The following is an 18,386-nucleotide window of genomic DNA, read 5'->3' on the forward strand; positions in this document are numbered from 1 at the left end:
TCTCAGACTTGGTTTGATGAACTGGCTTTCTTCCTCTCTTTTTTCTTAGTCTTTGTTATATAGAATGGCTATCTGTTTAGGGGAGGGAAAAGGATATATTGGGGGTAAAGGTGATATATTAACAAAAAATATCAATATAATTTTTTTAAATGACAATAAAAAATTTTCTGGCAAATATTTTTAGGAAGGTATGCTTACAAATATTAATACATCCTTTGGATAGATAACAAGGTTTTATGTGTGTGTTTTTTAAGAATTTCTCATTTTATAATGATCCAAGACAACTCTGAATGATTTATGATAAAAAATGCTATTCATCCCCAGGAAAAGAACTGAGTCTGAATACAGATCAAAACATACCTTTTTAAATTTTTTTTCTTGGTTTTTTTTTTAATTTTGGTCTGTTTTCTTTTATAACATAATATGTAAATGTTTTGCATGACTACATATGTATAACCTACATAAAATTGTTTGCCTTCTCAATGAGTGGGGTGGGAAGGGAGGGAGAGAATTTGGAACTTAATTTTAAAAACAAATGTTGAAAATTGTTTTTTATATGTAATTGGGGAAAAATAAAATATCAAATTTTTAAAAAGAATTTCTCATTTTAAGGTCTATTCACTTTTACAATTAAAAGTAAAGAAAACCATGGGGGCAGCTAGGTGGCACAGTGGATAGAGCACCAGCCCTGGAGTTGAGAGTACCTGAGTTCAAATCCAACCTCAGACACTTGACACTTACTAGCTGTGTGACCCTGGGCAAGTCACTTAACCCCAATTGCCTCATTAAAAAAAAAAAAAGAAAAGAAAACCATGGATGGTTGTTTTGGGAAGACAAACATATATTTCCTTGGTTTTTAAACATCAGCATTATTAAAATCCTAAATAGGAAGTTTTTGACAACCCCATGTCAATAGTGGGTCTAAAATTTTTCAGAAATCTTAAAACATGAATATTCTCAAGGGTTCTGAATTTACTATGGAAATACTAAACTAGTAAGCCTAAGGTATTCTAAACATTGATCACTTATGTGCCAGGCTATGGATAATAAGGGCTTTTCTGGTTTTTTTTGTTTTGTTTTTTAGTGAGGCAACTGGGGTTAAGTGACTTGCCCAAGGTCACACAGCTAGTAAGTGTCAAGTGTCTGAGGCCAGATTTGAACTCAGGTCCTCCTGACTCCAGGGCCGGTGCTCTATCCACTGCACCACCTAGCTGCCCAATAAGGGCTTTTCTAAATATTTATCTTTTTTTTTTTTCTTTTCTGGGCAATTGGGGTTAAGTGACTTGCCCAGGGTCACACAGCTAGTAAGTGTTAAGTGTCTGAGGCTGGATTTGAACTTAGGTCCTCCTGAATCCAGGGCCAGTGCTCTATCCACTGGGCCACCTAGCTGCCCCAATATTTATCTTTAACCAAAGACTCCAAGGAAAATCTCAATTAACTACTAAGGTTGCATGGTACTATAGGATATAGGCCTAAACACTGGTAATAGGGTTACTTATTATCACAATCAATTTTAAGAAAACACTACTTAGATATTTTTTTAATGCTGAATTAATTTTGGTCAATTGAAGGGTTATTATTTATTATTCAGTCATGTAACCAGAAATTCCCTTTTCTGACAAACTCATTAAACACAAATGGGGAAATGTACTTTTACTAGTGAGTCAATAAACATTTACTAAATGATTATTATATGCCAGCCACTGGGCTAAGTCCTGGCAAAACAAACAACCAAAAAAAAGGAAAAACACAGTCCTTGTACTGACATTCTAATGGGGAAAAACAACAAGCAAGATTAGATCTAGAGAGAGAGAGAGAGAGAGAGAGAGTGAGAGAGAGAAAGGGGGGGAGAGAGAGAGAGAGAGAGAGAGATTTACAAGACATATATAGAATATAAATGGAAGATAATCTCAGAGGGAAGGCCCAGGAAGGAAAGAGGGGAGGTCTCCTATAGAAGGGTCTTCTCTTAAAGGTGGAATTTAAGGTGTCTTTAAGGAAACCAGGGTATATATGAATACAGAGAGCATTTCAGGCATAGGGGACAGCTACTGAAGAGGTACCAAGTCTAAAAAGGAATATTGTATATGAGGAACAACAAGAAGGCAAATGTTGCTGAATCATAAAGCATGTGCAGGAGAATAAAATGTTAAAAGACTGGAAAGGGAGGAAGGGGTCAGTTTGTAAAGGGTTTTAAACTTCAAACAGAAGATTTTCTATTTGATCCTGGAAGTAATAGGCATCGACTGGAGTTTACAGAGCAAGGGGGTAACAGGTCAGTGCTTTAGGAAGATCACTTCGGCAGCTGTGTGGAGGATGGACTGAATGACAAAGGAGGTGACTACTGTAGCAGGACAGGCATGATGAAGTAATGAAAACCTGTACCCCAGTGGTGGCAGTTGACATTGAGTTTGGGAGTTTAGGTCCCTCAGATGACAGTTTAGATACATTTCAAGGCAAAATGGAGCAATAGATCCTTATGAAATACTGGACTCAAGATAAATTCAGCACTAACCCCCGGAAGCAAGAATAAATTACTGGGGGCAGCTAGGTGGTGCAGTAGATAGAGCCCTGGAGTCAGGGGGACCTGAGTTCAAATCCACCCTCAGACACTTGACACTTACTATCTGTGTGACCCTGGGCAAGTCACTTAACCCCAATTGCCTCACCAAAAAAAAAAAAAATTACTGATGAACAATGTTCTAATGACTGTTAAAGAGGATCAACATGGGGCAGCTAGGTGGCACAGTATAAAGAGCACTGGCTCCAGAGTCAGGAAGACCTGAGTTGATATCTGGCCCCAGACACTTACTTACTAGCTGTGTGACCCTGGGCAAGTCACTTAACCCCAACTGCCTCTCTGCCTCCATCTCCCCCACCCCCTCCCCAAAAAAAGGAGTATCAACTTTCTCTTCTCTGGTACCACCTATTCTAAATCGGTGCTGAGACTTTTCTTGCTTTCTAAAGCTTAAACTCTTCTGGGTTAAACCCCATTCTCATTTTCCAGTTTGGATTCTATTATGAGAATATTTTTGGATGACCTTCTCATAAATTAGCATTAAGAATATTTAATGGGGGAACAAAAGACCGGATTTCAATCCTATGTAACCCACTAACACTTTAGGTAAATCATCTTTTCTTGCTATAATGTGAGGTTGTTGAAAACATTTCAATGAGAAAATACATGCGAAAGCCTTTGAGAAATTAATATGTCTAGTACAAATAAAATGTAATAATTATTATTATCATCCTCATTAGCAAGAAAGTTTGAAGGATTGGGAGAGTCCTTTCCCAGCCTAAATTTCTATTCTTCTCTACTTGAATTAACTTATCCAATACTGTCAACACATCATAAATACTTTTTAAAAATCCCTTTATTGTATTTACTTTCTTACGGTATTCTCACATGGAAATCCAAGGGTCTGAAATTTATCACTAGCGTAATTACTGCTTTCATTTCATCCCCTAGTTTGGCAAGGAATGAACTAGGAATACATACTTCAGGTAGTGTACAGACTGAAAATTGTAGGGTTTGATTACCTAGCCAAAAAACATTGGGGCTTCTCCTACAAAATCGTTATCAAAAGGAATATGTACAGGGGGCAGCTAGGTGGCTCAGTGGATTAAAGCACCGGCCCTGGATTCAGGAGGACCTGAGTTCAAATCCAGCCTCAGACACTTGACACTTGCTAGCTGTGTGACCCTGGGTAAGTCACTTAACCCTCACTGCCCACACCCAAAAAAAAAAGGAATATGTACAAAAGGAATATTCACAGTAAGAACACATGGATGAGTTACCCAGTGCTTATCAACAAATTATTACAAGAAACCTACTTTCAGTTGTTCACAAGGATAATTAGAATAACATTTCAAAAATAACCTATCTTTGAGAATTGGTTTAAAGATACCCTCCAATTCTATAAGACACCCTGATCTCCTCTGAGGCAATGGGTTGCATAAATCCCAAATAACACCAGTTTTATTAATGTTAATGGAAGGTTTGCCCATATAAACATCTTTATGGGTTTGGGCTCTTAGCCAAGAATTAAGAAGAGCAGCATGACCTTGAATTCTCTAGTCTTCTCTATTTTAAATGATTCAAGACCCAGGGCATCAATCACTTCCTGCGGGAATTATTCTTTAATATCAATAGAACTCAGAACTAATTTTATTCCCAAATCCTTCATTATATATTTAGTTCTATTACCTGTGGCTATACCCTTGATGTCAATTTCGACAATCTTCCTATCCCTGAACATCCTTATAACACCATATGCTTATAGGCAATAATCACATAGATATCTCAAAGTGACTTGCTTTGCACAAAATCTGTCTGACACCCTTGATAACTACTTCTAACTATATACTCTGTTTCAAATTTTGGAACTGTTAGAAAAAAGAATAAAGGAAGCAATTTGCAATTGATCTCTTAGTTTCTTAATTCTGATAATTAAGTGGGAGTTTGCAAAAATAAGTCTCTAAAATGTTTTTATTGTGACACACTAAGTACCAAAAATGAAAATGATGGTAGTATGGGCCTATATGTATACAGCAACTGGAAGCTAAGGAACAGAAAATACTATTTATTACTTCCTGCTTCTCAGCTTCAAAATTTCAAAATTTATGTACCTATCAATGGGGGGGGGGAGAGATATAATTATGAACTGAAACCTATGGGTCAATTATTTTATGCCTTTATTTCCCTTCCTTTCCATCTGGACCTCCTATTTACAACTAAACTATAGTTTTCACAGTGCATAGTCCATCTCAACTGACTTCGCTGTTAGGTCCAATGTTATATGCTCCTCACTATACTAATAAATGGGAGTAAAATTATTACATAACCCTCTATCCTAGAATCTAATATGCAACTGGTAAACAGCATTGCCAGGTATTATAACAAATAAATGAAACAGAAAATAGTGAAATTTTACCAGGTCAAAAGAACTGTAATATTTCTTAAGGAAACTGATTTTCATTTTCAGTCTATATGACAGATCAAGATAAGGATTATTAAAACATCATCTTTCATAGACTTTGAAACATTAAAGGGTCACAAATACTCAACTATTGTGAAAACAAATATTTTTAAGTTCATACACACATATATATAAAAATATACATGCTTATATGTATATAAAAATCTAAATATAGATGATTAAAACCAAATGGATTCTCAGGGACCATTTATTATTTTCATTTTCAAATGAGTTTGGGGTTTTTTTTTTTTTTTAGTGAGGCAATTGGGGTTAAGTGACTTGCCCAGGGTCATACAACTGGTAAGTGTTAAGTGTCTGAGTCTGGATTTGAACTCAGGTACTCCTGATTCCAGGGCTGGTGCTCTATCCACTGCGCCATCTAGCTGCCCCTCAAATGAGTTTTGAAGAAATAATTTTATGTAGGTTTGAGAATGTACAGATTTGTATGCATTAAAAATTGCCACTATAAGCAATGTTTTCATGAATGTCTGTCATAGTCAATTTAATTCATGTACCACTATGATGTTAGAACAGTCAATATTACATAAATATCCACAAAACCAGTTGTTAAAGCAATTCAACAGTTGCTGAGAAGTCAAGCAGTGTGAAATTACACATCTAACACACATTCTCATCACTTCTTACAGAAGTTTTAACAAACTTTACTAATTCCAACACCTATACCTCAAGAGAGGGAAAAAATTCTTTCACTATGTGATAAGCCTTAAAATTCTAAGATTGCCAGCTCACCATTAGTGAGAACAAGAAGTTCATTCCTAGGAACTCAACATTTCCAAATGGAAGCAAAGATCTTTGCCTGAGTTCTGTTTCCCTTAAGATTTCTGCAGGACAAGGACCTTTATCAACTCCTCCTACAAGATCCCTGGAGCTACCCAAGAAAAGAAGCAATGCTTACCCACACCCTCCCCCTTCATCCTCTTGCCAGTCTTCTCTCCACCACACTTCTCAACTCTTAAAAGTTTTCTGGAATAAATCTTAATATATCTAACCTCCATTATTTCTAACAATATCAGCATTAATTCTAAAAGCCCAACAGAAAAAAAGAAGATTGGAGTCAAGAAAGGGCTATCTCCCAGTTTCCTAGGTTGATACTTGGTGCCCATGTATGCAAAGCATTTTTTTCCTTTCTCCTCCAAATTATCTAAAGAGACTTAAGTGTTCGGTTATATGGTCAATAAACTAACCACACACTATATAACTGCAATGACTATCATTCAGCTTCCACTCTCAAGTTAAATCTCAATCAAGTAGATGAAATATTTTCTTCGTTAGGAATCTTAGCCTTGGAATTTTAGTTTTTGGTTTTTTTTTTTCTTTTTTAGTGAGGCAATTGGGGTTAAGTGACTTGCCCAGGGTCACACAGCTAGTAAGTGTGTGTTAAGTGTCTGAGGCCGCATTTGAACTCAGGTACTCCTGACTCCAGGGCCTGTGCTCTATTCACTGCGCCACCTAGCTGCCCCTAGCCTTGGAATTTTAGACCAATTCCTATGTTAAAACTTCCAAAAAGATTTTTTTTTTAAATCTCCAAAGATTGTGCTCATAAATTGATTTAAAAGAAAAAAATTCACTTTTGGCAAGCAGGATAAAAGGGAAGAGATATAGAATAAGGAATTGGTATAGTTCCAAATAGTAATAGCTCATATACCTTAGGTCCTACCTAACTACTACTAAAAAAAAAAAAAACAGTAAAAATGAAAACAAAACATTAGCCTCTCACTTAATTGTAAGTAATTGTCTTAAACTACACCAAAGCTTAATAAGGTTATTGGTATTAATTACAAGCCCCTGAAATAAACCATTTCTTACCTAATCTGAGCTCTCCAAAGTTCCCGCACCCTATCTTCTTGCCAACCCTGAAGTTGGGTCCCACCATAAGAACCCCAGATGATGAAGTGGAACTAGATGGTCGAGAAGGATGTCCGCTCCTTTGTGCCATGGGTTTACTTGTACGTTGTCTTTCATCTTTTTCCCTATTAGTATGGTCCATGTTCTTACAATGTAGTCTTTCTGCCAGGTGAATGGCAACAATGTGAACTTCTCTCTTTAAAACAGAAATATATCCAAATGAATCACTGAATCAAGCTTGGACCATAGTCAGAGAAGTGGAAGAAGGTCTTTTGGCACCATATTCATGCTCCTAATGCACAATCAGATGATAAAAATCCATTGATTAGTTCCTGGAGGACAAGCAGTCTGAAGGACTTATAAGCAAAGGAAGATATTTTGAAACCTAGGAGAAGAAAGAGGAAACATAATTAAAAAATGAATTTCAAAAACATGAAAAGACACTTAGTTGATGAGAATGGATAATATAATATAATATAGTATAATATAATATAATATAGTATAATATAATATATAAGAATGTACAAAATAAACAGCATCCTCAAGTTGACTTCATCTGTTCATCTGTGCTTAATATTTATCTAGTATTTCACCTAGAAATTCAGGAGGGTACTGAGTATGGTAATCCACCATACTAAGAGGCATAAAAGACTTTAATAAAATAAAATTATTAAGGCTTGATGAATCAAACCAAATTTAGTTCATCACTGTATATAAAATAAGTTGTTTATATTTTGTATGTTAATTTTGTTTGTATGGGTGAAACGGTGTAACTACATGATGGCTTCTGCCTCCCATGATGCTAGGCAAGTACAACAGTACACACAATAAACATCTTGAAAGAAGCCAAGAGTCAAAGAGAATAGCAAAACAAAAACACTGTTTGTGTGGGTTTCTTAAATCTTAAATATTAACAAAATATAAAATTTGACATATTCTGAAAATCATACTACCTTTGGAATTTTACATTTTAATTCCAACATTTAAGGTGAGGAAAGCAATTTTTATCCTTTTTTAAAAACAATATTCAGCAGCAGCAGCCACTACACTTTAGACTAATTTAACCTTACTTGATTTACTAGTCTTCATTACCTATGTATACTTGCACACATATCTTAAGAGAACAAACATGCAATACTTGTCAGTTTAGAAACCTCCAGAAAGGACCTAAAGTGCATCCACCCAGGAAAAGCATGTTCTGTAACATATGCTTGCGGAGCAGACCAAACATTTTACATCCTACCAACACAACAGAAAAATGTACATGCAGGGCTCAAGAATTCATTCTGCCCTTTCACCATCAAGGACTAGTAATATCCATAGAAACAAACTTTCTTTTAAAATAATGATTGGATCTCTATAAAACACTATGAAGTAACCTGACCCAAGGAATACTGGTAGTAAATAAAACATCTGCTCAAAAACCTTTATTGGTTTTCCAGTGGCTATTGAGTGAAATAAACTCAGGAATTAGGCATTCAAGGTCCTTCATAATTTGGCTCCTATTTATATTTCTAAAGTTATTTTTCACTACTTTCCTTTTTCAAACCCTCTTATTCCCACAAAGACACCAAACTAAGCCAACTGTTATGGGCATTACTTCCTTCCAAGTTTTCACCCACACTATTCACACCTGGAATATCCCTTCTCCCCACCCCCACTTTCCTGTTTTACCATTTTTAAAGGCCCAACCCAATTTCTAACTCCTCGATAAAACTTGCTGAATACCTAAGCCCACAGTGATCTTTCCTTCACTAAAAATCTGTACAGACCTACTGTCTCTATCACCTCTATATATATAGTATCTTACATTGCTAAGTTGTTTTTTTTTTTTAAACATATGTGTTTTTTCTGCAGAATCAAAGTGAAACCCTTTGAGTACAAACATATAATTTTGGTGTATTTATATCCCCAGCACCAAGTTCTGGATTATGGAGGTAGAACCATCACTGATGATACTGAAATCAAAGATAAGAAAATCTGAATGTGAATGAGATGAAACAAAGACAGAATAGAGGAGGCTGATGAACTAGTAAGTCATGGTTCGAGAGAGAACATTTTGAACTTAAGTATTAAAATTACCAACCATGATAACAGAGTATGAGATGGAAAAGACAGACCACCCACAAAAAATATAAAAGTGGATGTAACAAAACTATAAACATCAAGCATGACTCAGACGAAGAAATATAAAAAGACACCCCCAACCCAATTCTTTTGGGGGGGGGGAATGAAGGTTAAGTGACTTGCCCAGGGTCACACAGCTAGTAAGGGTCAAGTGTCTGAGGCTGGATTTGAACTCAGGTCCTTCTGAATCCAGGGCCAGTGCTACATCTACTGTGCCACCTAGCTGCCCCTCCCCCAACCCAATTCTTCATGCATGGAGGTCCATATCCAATATTGCACACATTTCCAGATTGAAGTGACTTACCTATGATTATAAAAGTATTAAGTAGGACAGATAGATTTTTGAATCAAAAGACAACAAAAGGTATTAGGAATTTGGAATTTGGTATTAGACAGTCTGGATTGCTACCAGCTCCATCACTGTATACTTATATGGCCCTGGGCAAGTCACTCAGAAATATAAACAAGGAAATTAACCTTTCAGTAAATGAAGCTAGTTGGTTGAAAATGTTTAAAAAGGATCACTTAAAGACTGAATAATAGTTTTTTTCAAGAATCAATATGAAAACAGTATACACACTCCAGATTAATTTTCAATAAAGCAGATAAACAGGTTAATCAGGCATAGCTTTCGAGATTAAAAAAAAAAGTATTTGGACCTAAAACATTTTGAGAGGCCTATATAAAAATCTCTAACTTGAACAAGAGAGATTATATTTATCCTTAATTTATTTCTTTTAAACATGAAAAAGTAAATAGTACTGCAACTAATGTACACAAAAATGAGATTTCCCCAAATCTGAGGGAGTTAGAAGAAGCTGTGAAGAAATCCCAAAAATAAATAACTAAATGTAACTAGAAACAAATGATCCAACTTCCTTATTGGAAATACTAATAATAACAATAACTGGCTATTTATATAACACTTTAAACTTGCCAAAGCAATTTACACACATTATCTCCTTTTATGTTTACATCTTGCTTCGTATTAAGGGTCACTAGGAGTACTTGGTGTTTCAGAAGAGAAACTCTACGTAAAACCTGAAAGACTGCATTGTACTTTGCTGTCTAAAGAATTTCTCTAACCCGGATTGGTTACCAAGGATCGTCATCCTCTCGGAAGCATAGGCTTACAACCTAGGTGTCAACCTCAATTTATCACTCTCATTTACCTTTGAAACACCCTGTTTCCACTGACACTGCCCCCACCCAAGTCCTCAGGACCTCATTCCTGGAGCTGACTGGTCTTCTGGCCACAAGTTTCTCCCTACTTTAGTCTATCTTCCAACCCAATTGATCTTCCTTAAGCACAACCTCACCTTGTCACTTCCCTATTCAATTAACTCCAATATCAAATATAAAGTCCACTGGGGAGTTGGCCTTTAAAGACCTTCCTAAACTTGCTTCATCTCACTTTTCCAGTCTGCTCACCACTTACTCATGCTGTACATTCTGGGATGCTTCCTGCTCCTCCCACAAATTAAAACGAATCTCTGAACTGTGAGCATTCTCTCCAGCTTTCCTTCATGTCAGGAACTCTTTCCCTCTTCACCTCTGCCTCCTGGCTTTCCTGGCTTCCTTCAAGTCTCACTAAAGTTCTACCTTCTGCAAGAAGCCTTTCCTGGTCTTCCTTGAGATTATCTCAAATCTATCCTGTATGGATCTTGTTTATAGACAATTGTTTTCATGTTGTCTCCTCCATTAGACTGCAAATTCCTTGAGAACAGAAATTGTTTTTCCCCTTTATTTGTATCCCCAGTGCTCAACACAGAGCCTAGCACACAGAAGGCACTTAAAAAATGCATGCTGACTCGACTATCATTCTTCCATATGGCCAAATATGAACCAAGTTAGTATGACAATGTTATGTTAGTTTATTTTAAAATTCTTCAGTTATACAGGGGACCAATGATGTTTAGACCCATAGGAAGTGAGACTGTTCTCTGAGTAAAAAGACTAATAATCTCCCTTATCTGCTTAGTCATTTTTTAGAAGTATCTACATTTTGTAGATACAACAATCAATTCCCAATAAATAGCCTTCACCACAGCACCTTTTCTCTGCTGTTCCAGGAATTGTCTTATGGCATTATTTGGAAGTTTTCATGATCGTGTGAGAAGCTCCAAGAAGTTACTGCCTTTCCCCATAGCACCTTTACTCAAAAAAATATAGGGGTAGCTAGGTGGCGCAGTGGATAGAGCACCCGCCCTGGAGTCAGGAGTACCTGAGTTCAAATCCAACCTCAGACACTTAACACTTACTAGCTGTGTGACCCTGGGCAAGTCACTTTACCCCAATCGACTCACTAAAAAAAAGAAAAGAGAAGAGAAAAGAAAAGGAAAGAAAAAGATGCAGAACAATCTAATGTGGAGATTACAATTGAAATAACATATTGTAACCTTTTGTTCATATAGTTCAACATTTCTTAACACAAAGGAAAGTGTGTTTTAGTATCATCTGGAAACAACATTGGCCACTCTATTCTATTGTTTTCTTGTGTTGTCTTAATTTACATTGTAATAATCATTGTGAATATTGTTCTCTTAATTCTCTGGATCAGTTCATAAAAGTCTTCCAGTGTTTTTCAGAATTATTCATATTCATGATTCATTATGATATAATGGCCTTCATCAACAGTACCTCCTCTTAGTGGCCTTTGTATGAGGGGTAAAGGGAAAGAAAATAAGTATTTATATAGTACCTACTATAGAAGGGCAGCTAAATGGCTTGGAATCAGGAAGACTCATCTTCATGGGTTCAAATCCAACCTCAGATACTTACTAGTTGTATAACCCTGGGCAAGTCACTTAATCCTGCTTGCCTCAGTTCTTCAACTGTAAAATGAACAGAAGGAAATGGAAAACCACTATGGTATCTTTGCCAAGAAAATCCCACAATGGAGTCACAAAGAGTAGGACACAATTGAACAACACTATGTGCCAGGCACTGTGCCTGGCACTTTATAAACATCTTGTTTAATGGGAGATCTACTCCCCCCATTCCCTTCCCCCCCCCCAAAAAAAACCTGTCCTGTCCTTGACAAAAATAAACATTTAGCATGTTTTTTCTTTTTAAGTTATATAGACCTGTTTCCCTTAAGTTTCTTATATTTCATGATCATCTCTGATTCTTTAAGAATTGAAATGCTTCTCTTTTATTGAAAATACCATCCTTTTTCATTAGTATTTGCTGCTCTCAACTCAGAATATTTTATTTTAAAGGTTCAAATTGATTTTCTTTGATTTTCACATTATAGTCTAGTCTTTTCTTTAATATCACATGAATAGGGGCAACTAGATGACGCAGTGGATAAATCACCAGCCCTGGATTCAGGAGGACTTCAGTTCAAATCCTGCCTCAGACACTTAACACTTACTAGCTGTGTGACCCTGGGCAAGTCACTTAACCCTCATTGCCCCACCCCACCCCCCAAAAAATCACATGAATGAGTAGTAATGTGTAGCAATCTTTTTTATTCGTATATGAATACATTATTCCTCACTACTTTCAAAATGTGTTTGATATTGAGTTGATCATTGTACTTATCTCTAGTAGAAATGTAGATCCCAATTATGTGTACTTTGCTTTCTGCTTTTAATATTTTGAGGGAATTTTCCCACATGATTTCCTTAAGTGTGTTATTCAGGTCTTTTATTTCATCACATTTTTCTGGAAGAGCAACAATTCTTAAACGGTCTTGTGACACTTTTTCTTCAAGATTAGTTGCTTTTGTTTGAAGAGATCTCAGATGTTCTTCCCCTGTTCAGATTTTGTTATGAGAGGCTATCTCCTATCAAAGTAGTTTTGAGTTCCAAATCTATTCTTTTTAGAGGTATTTTTATTCTAAACTACCTTCTGCCTTTTAAAATTCTTCTGAGCACTCTAATTTCTGTTCTAATTCTCATTTTTATTTCATTCCTTAATTAAAGCTTTTGATATTTGCTTAAACCACTCAAGAAGTTCTTCCATCATTTCTGGGGAACCTATTGTTGTAACAATTAATTATTCCTTCTCTTCTGAGGCTTTTTTATCACCTTCTTTTACCCTATAGTACTAAAGTACTATATTTTGTTTGGACCTATTTTGTTTTTTTGTTCTGGTATTTTTTTTCCATTTCTTTCCTGACTTTATTGTAAGATTTTCATTGCTGGTAGATCTACACAACTATTACCAAATGCAATTTTAAATTATGCTTTAAAAACTCTGTTAAAATGTCTACATCCTATTACCCATAGATTCCACTGCTACTTAGGCAAAGTGCTGCATATCACAATAACAGCAGTGGCAAAAATTAAAAAAAAAAAGATGTCCATGACTAAACAAACTGTGGTAGCAGAATGAAAACAAGTATTGTTCCTTTACCAGTGAGAGAGACAGAGAGACAGAGAGACAGAGAAGAAAAGAGGAGAGAGGAGAGGAGAGGAGAGGAGAGGAGAGGAGAGGAGAGGAGAGGAGAGGAGAGGAGAGGAGAGGAGAGGAGAGGAGAGGAGAGGAGAGGAGAGGAGAGGAGAGGAGAGGAGAGGAGAGGAGAGGAGAGGAGAGGAGAGGAGAGGAGAGGAGAGGAGAGGAGAGAAACTTATCAGAAATACCTTTAAAATAATTAGTAATAACTTTCTTTGGCTACTTGTTGGTTAAATCTTGGCAGACACCAAATGGACCTTGATTCATTAGTCACATTATCTTACCTAGGGGAAAGTGAGGGGACAATCTGAGAAACTCATTTCATTTCATGGCATAGAATAGGCAGAAAAGAGCTGAACAAGTAGACAAGATGAGAAAATCAGACAACTTTGAAGTCTACCTCCATAGTCAGCTTTTCATGGTTCAATTTCATGATTTTAAGTGAATTCTTAACATAACCATTCCCAAATATGTTATTTAAAAGCAACTAAACATTGCAAAGTTAAGTGATTTTTTTAAAATCCCTGTTTCTCAACTCCTATATTGGATCCATCTTAAAATAAAATTAAAGGCCTTCTTCTATTAAGTATTAGCATCAATGATTTTAACAGAGACAAATATAAGGGACAGACCTGTGATTTCATGGGTATAGAGACCTCCCAGGTGAAGAAATTCCTTCTAACAAAAGCCAGTTGGTAACTTCTCTGCAATTAACAGTCTTAGAGAATTACCTCGGGCATGGAAAGGTTAAGTGATTTGACTAGGGTCACATAACCTGTATGTTTAAGACACAAGAATGTGACCCCAGTTTTCCTAGCAACAAGGCCAGCTCCAATAGACACTGCCTCTCTCCAGCTTTAATAACTATCGGCTTTTTTTTTTTTTTTGTGGGGTAATGGGGGTTAAGCTAGTAAGTGTCAAGTGTCTGAGGCCGGATTTGAACTCAGGTCCTCCTGAATCCAGGGCTGGTGTTTTATCCACTGCGCCATCTAGCTGCCCCTATCGGCCTATTATTAATAGAAATAGATCTAACTGTGGAAACTCTTGGGCTCAAGGCCTTCTCTTCTCTATGTTCTTTCCTTTGGTGACCTCATGGGATTAATCATCCAGATGAGGAAAACTTCCAGATCTACTCTCTCATAACTTCATATCTACATTATCTAACCCTATCATCCACTTCTCCTGAGTTTCAATGCCCCATCACCAACTATCTACAATATATTTTGAATGTACATCCAGGAGGCCCCACAACTGCAACATGTCCAAATTGTTTTCACCAAAGTCATTGCTATTCCCATTGAATTCCCAATTCCCAATCTCCTCATCATCTTTACTCCTCACCTCTTTAATCACATATATGTATGTATGTGTATGTATGTGTGTATGTGTGTATGTGTATATGTATATATAAAAAAAACAAGACAGCCTTACTAATTTAGGCCTCCCAAATTGTCTCTTTGTCAAGGTAAGCAAAGGTATAATATGTCACTCTCCTGCTCAACAAACTGTAGTGACTCATTATATCCAGGAACAAATTCAAATTCTCCTCTGGCATTGAAAATCATTCCCATCACCAGTCTCTGTCTTTGCAAAAGCTGACACCAACCCTCTTCTAAGAATCACCTCTACCTTTCTTTGAAGATTACCTTAAGCACTAGCTCCTGCTGCTAGCATCTCACCTCCCAAATTACCCTGAATTGGTTTTGTATATACTCACATATGCACATGTTGTTTCCCCTGACAGATGGTAAGCTCCTTTAGGGTAGAAACTGTTCCATTTTGGGCTTTATGTGTGTATTTTGTTGTTGTTGTTGTTGTTTGTTTTTTGGGGTGAGGCAGTTGGGGTTAAGTGACTTGCCCAGGGTCACACAGCTAGTAAGTGTCAAGTGTCTGAGGCCAGATTTGAACTCAGGTCTTCCTGAATCCAAGCCCGGTGCTTTATCCACTGCACCACCTAGCTGCCCCCTCCATTTTTGGCTTTGTAAGCCCAGAACCTAGAGCACTGTTTGGCACACAGAAAGTGCTTAATAAGTGCTTGTTGATTAACTAAAAATGGAATTAAATAACTTTTCATCACCACTCTTAAGCCATTGCTATAATACAGAAAACAAGTGGGGGCAGCTAGGTGGCACAGTGGATAAAACACTGGCCCTAGATTCAGAAGGACCTGAGTTCAAATCTGGCCTCAGACACTTGACACTTACTAGCTGGTAGCCAGGAAAGAAATGGAAAAAAAAATACCAGAACAAAAAAAAAATAGGTCCAAATAAAATATAGTACTTTAGTACTATAGGGTAAAAGAAGGTGATACAAAAGCCTCAGAAGAGAAGGAATAATTAATTCTGTTACAACAATAGGTTCCCCAGAAATGATGGAAAAACCCGGGGCAAGTCACTTAACCCTCACTGCCCTGCAAAAACAAAAAAAATATAGAAAACAAGTGTCACCGTGGGTCAAGCTAGATGAGGTGAAGCTTGCTGCAACTGAGAGTTAGCATTACATTTTTTTAAAAAATCAAAACTACATTTTGAAATAACATTCTTGATCATATCCAAGATTTTCATAAATGCAGCTACTGAGTTATATTCCAACTTCTGAGTTTCTAATTGCTAGAAACTGACCAGATTTTCCATAATTTTCTGGTCTTAACAAGTAGAAATGAATAGACTCAAGACATAGCATTTTAGAAATATCACCCCAATCTTATTGAAAGATAAACATGTGACCATCCCCCCAAGGAAATGAAAAATAGGAAGAAAATTTCTAAATATAAAAGAATATTCTTATCATTATTTGTGGTAGCAAAAATGTAAACAAAGCAAATATCCATCAACTGGGGAATGACTTAACCAATTATAGTAATAAATGTAATGGAATAATTATGCTGTAAAAAGTGACAAAGATGAATAATTCAGAGAAATGTAAGAAGACTTGTATGAACTGATACAGAATAACAAAAAACAAAAGAACAATTTATATAATGACCACAATAATGCAATAAAAACCAAAACAATAAAGCAGCAAACTCAGATGAGTCGTAATGATTAATCTCATCCCACAGAATAGGTAATAAAAACACACTTTGTACTCTTTCAATAGAGAGGTAGGGGATCCATGGGGGCAGACTATAGCATATGCTGTTAGATCTACTGTGTCAGCATGGTTTTACTTAACTCTGTTACCCTACAAGAGTCAATGGAGATAATTATACTGGGATGAGAGCATAACATAAAGAACAAAAAACATCAATATAGCTTTTTAAAAAAGAAAACTAATTATAATTTATTCAAATCAAATAATCCAAATAAAATTATTCATTCCCCAAAAAATTTTAAAGCTACTAATATTGTTTTAAAAATTATTTTTATTTACATGAAAAGATCAAGTTTTTCAAACTTAGCTTTCTAAAAAACTAAATAATGGTAGTTTTTTCACCAATAGAAGAATTTGACATTTTCCCTCTTCCAACAAAAGGTAATTTTATAAAATACAGATAAATCGGCAAAATTTGAGAATATCTAATGTAGTGAAAATCTTGTTAAGAAAGTTCCTATATATGCTATTCTGAAGAAATTATAGTGCTCAATAGCACTGAATATTTAAAAGTCAGATAAAAGCATTCAAGTGGGGGGAATGAAATTTCCAAGTTGCAGCATGACACTTAAGTGAAAGCTGCAAACAGCTTCAACTATTCAAATATGAACAATTTAAAATCTGTAACCAAAGTAACTAAATAGCAATTGCATTTAAGTTTGTTTGTTTTGTTTTGATTTGATTATACTTGACTCCCTCCTTGCTGCAGAATTAAGAGACTATGGATATGAGAAGTTGTAAACACAAACATGGTGAATATGCAGCTTAATTTTATTGAAATGCTTCTTCTTAACCTCCCCTTTTTAAATCTTTGTTACAAAGAACAACTAAATGAGAAAGATATATTTGGAAACAAAAAATTCATAAAGTATCGATAACATGAAACATTAATTTTTAAAATATGAAATGGCCACATATAACAATTAAAATACTACTTAATTTACATGGTCCAAAAATACTGTATTTATTTATACATACTCCTTATAAACCTACCCTTTGGATTTCTCATCCACATTGCCTTCTCCTAACCCTACCCCTCAAAAGTCAACCCAACACAAGTTTTTGTTGAATGGTTAATTCCCATACTGCAGAAAAGTTTTCTCAAACAAAAAATGCTTTCCACACTTTGACTCTTTTAAAACAAAGTTAAATTAAGGGAACAGGTGACACTTTCCTTTAGTGGCATTCAACAGAAGGTAAAAATAGAATTAACCAGTACTCACTACTATAATTTAGCCATTATCTTTTTCTCACTACTTCCTAAAATCTCCATTCCTCTCCTTTTCTTCCCCTCACCCGAAAGATTCCTACAGACTGGTTAGATCCCCTAGTGCAACTAAAACCCTTTAAGGGAAGCTAAGAAACGGCTAGGGTCATAGCAACTTCCTAAGTGTCCTAGGGTGCCCTTCAGCCCAAATCAGAAACTGAAGTGTAAAAAAAGACCCTAGATATAGTCAACTTTCAATTACTTTCAAATCCTCTTTCTTCTATGTACTGTTCTCTGAAAAGGTAACATTTTACCTTCTTTTTAAAGTCTTTTTTACACACGTGCGAAAAAATTGGGGTCAGTATGAACAGAAGGCTAAATTTCATTTACCTTTCCCTTAGTTTTAATGATTTAGGGCATCCTTTCATTTAGTTGTTAATATTTTGCAAGTTTTCTTTTGGGAACTGTTTGAATAGCTTCGGTTTTACAGGTTTATATTATTTATCCATATATCTTAGTTACCATAGTGTTATCTGAAAAATGTGATACCAAGATTTTTTTTCTAGTCAACTACTTTTTCCTTCTTATTTTTGATGTATTCCCTTCATGTAAAAGCTTTTTGTTTTGTGTTTTCAAAATCATCTATTTTATATTTTGTAATTCACTTCATTGCCGGTTTGGTTAAGAATGCATTCAGTTTTGAAAGGCACCTTTCT

The 18,386-nt window shown here is 35.8% G+C and overlaps 1 protein-coding gene across 13 annotated transcripts in view; it reads right to left on the reverse strand.

The window, feature by feature from the left end:
* Positions 1 to 18,386, reverse strand: part of CSNK1G1 (casein kinase 1 gamma 1) — a 248,881-nt gene that overhangs the window by 136,746 nt on the left and 93,749 nt on the right. For all 13 annotated transcript variants that reach the window (XM_043983282.1, XM_043983279.1, XM_043983275.1 and 10 more), the window contains one exon: positions 6,804 to 7,227. In XM_043983282.1, coding sequence (XP_043839217.1) covers positions 6,804 to 6,984 — 181 coding nt within the window. In that variant the 5' untranslated portion in view covers positions 6,985 to 7,227. The remainder of the gene's footprint in view (positions 1 to 6,803; positions 7,228 to 18,386) is intronic.

This window comes from Dromiciops gliroides, chromosome 2 (assembly GCF_019393635.1).
Source record: "Dromiciops gliroides isolate mDroGli1 chromosome 2, mDroGli1.pri, whole genome shotgun sequence".
In the NCBI taxonomy this organism is placed as follows: domain Eukaryota; kingdom Metazoa; phylum Chordata; class Mammalia; order Microbiotheria; family Microbiotheriidae; genus Dromiciops; species Dromiciops gliroides.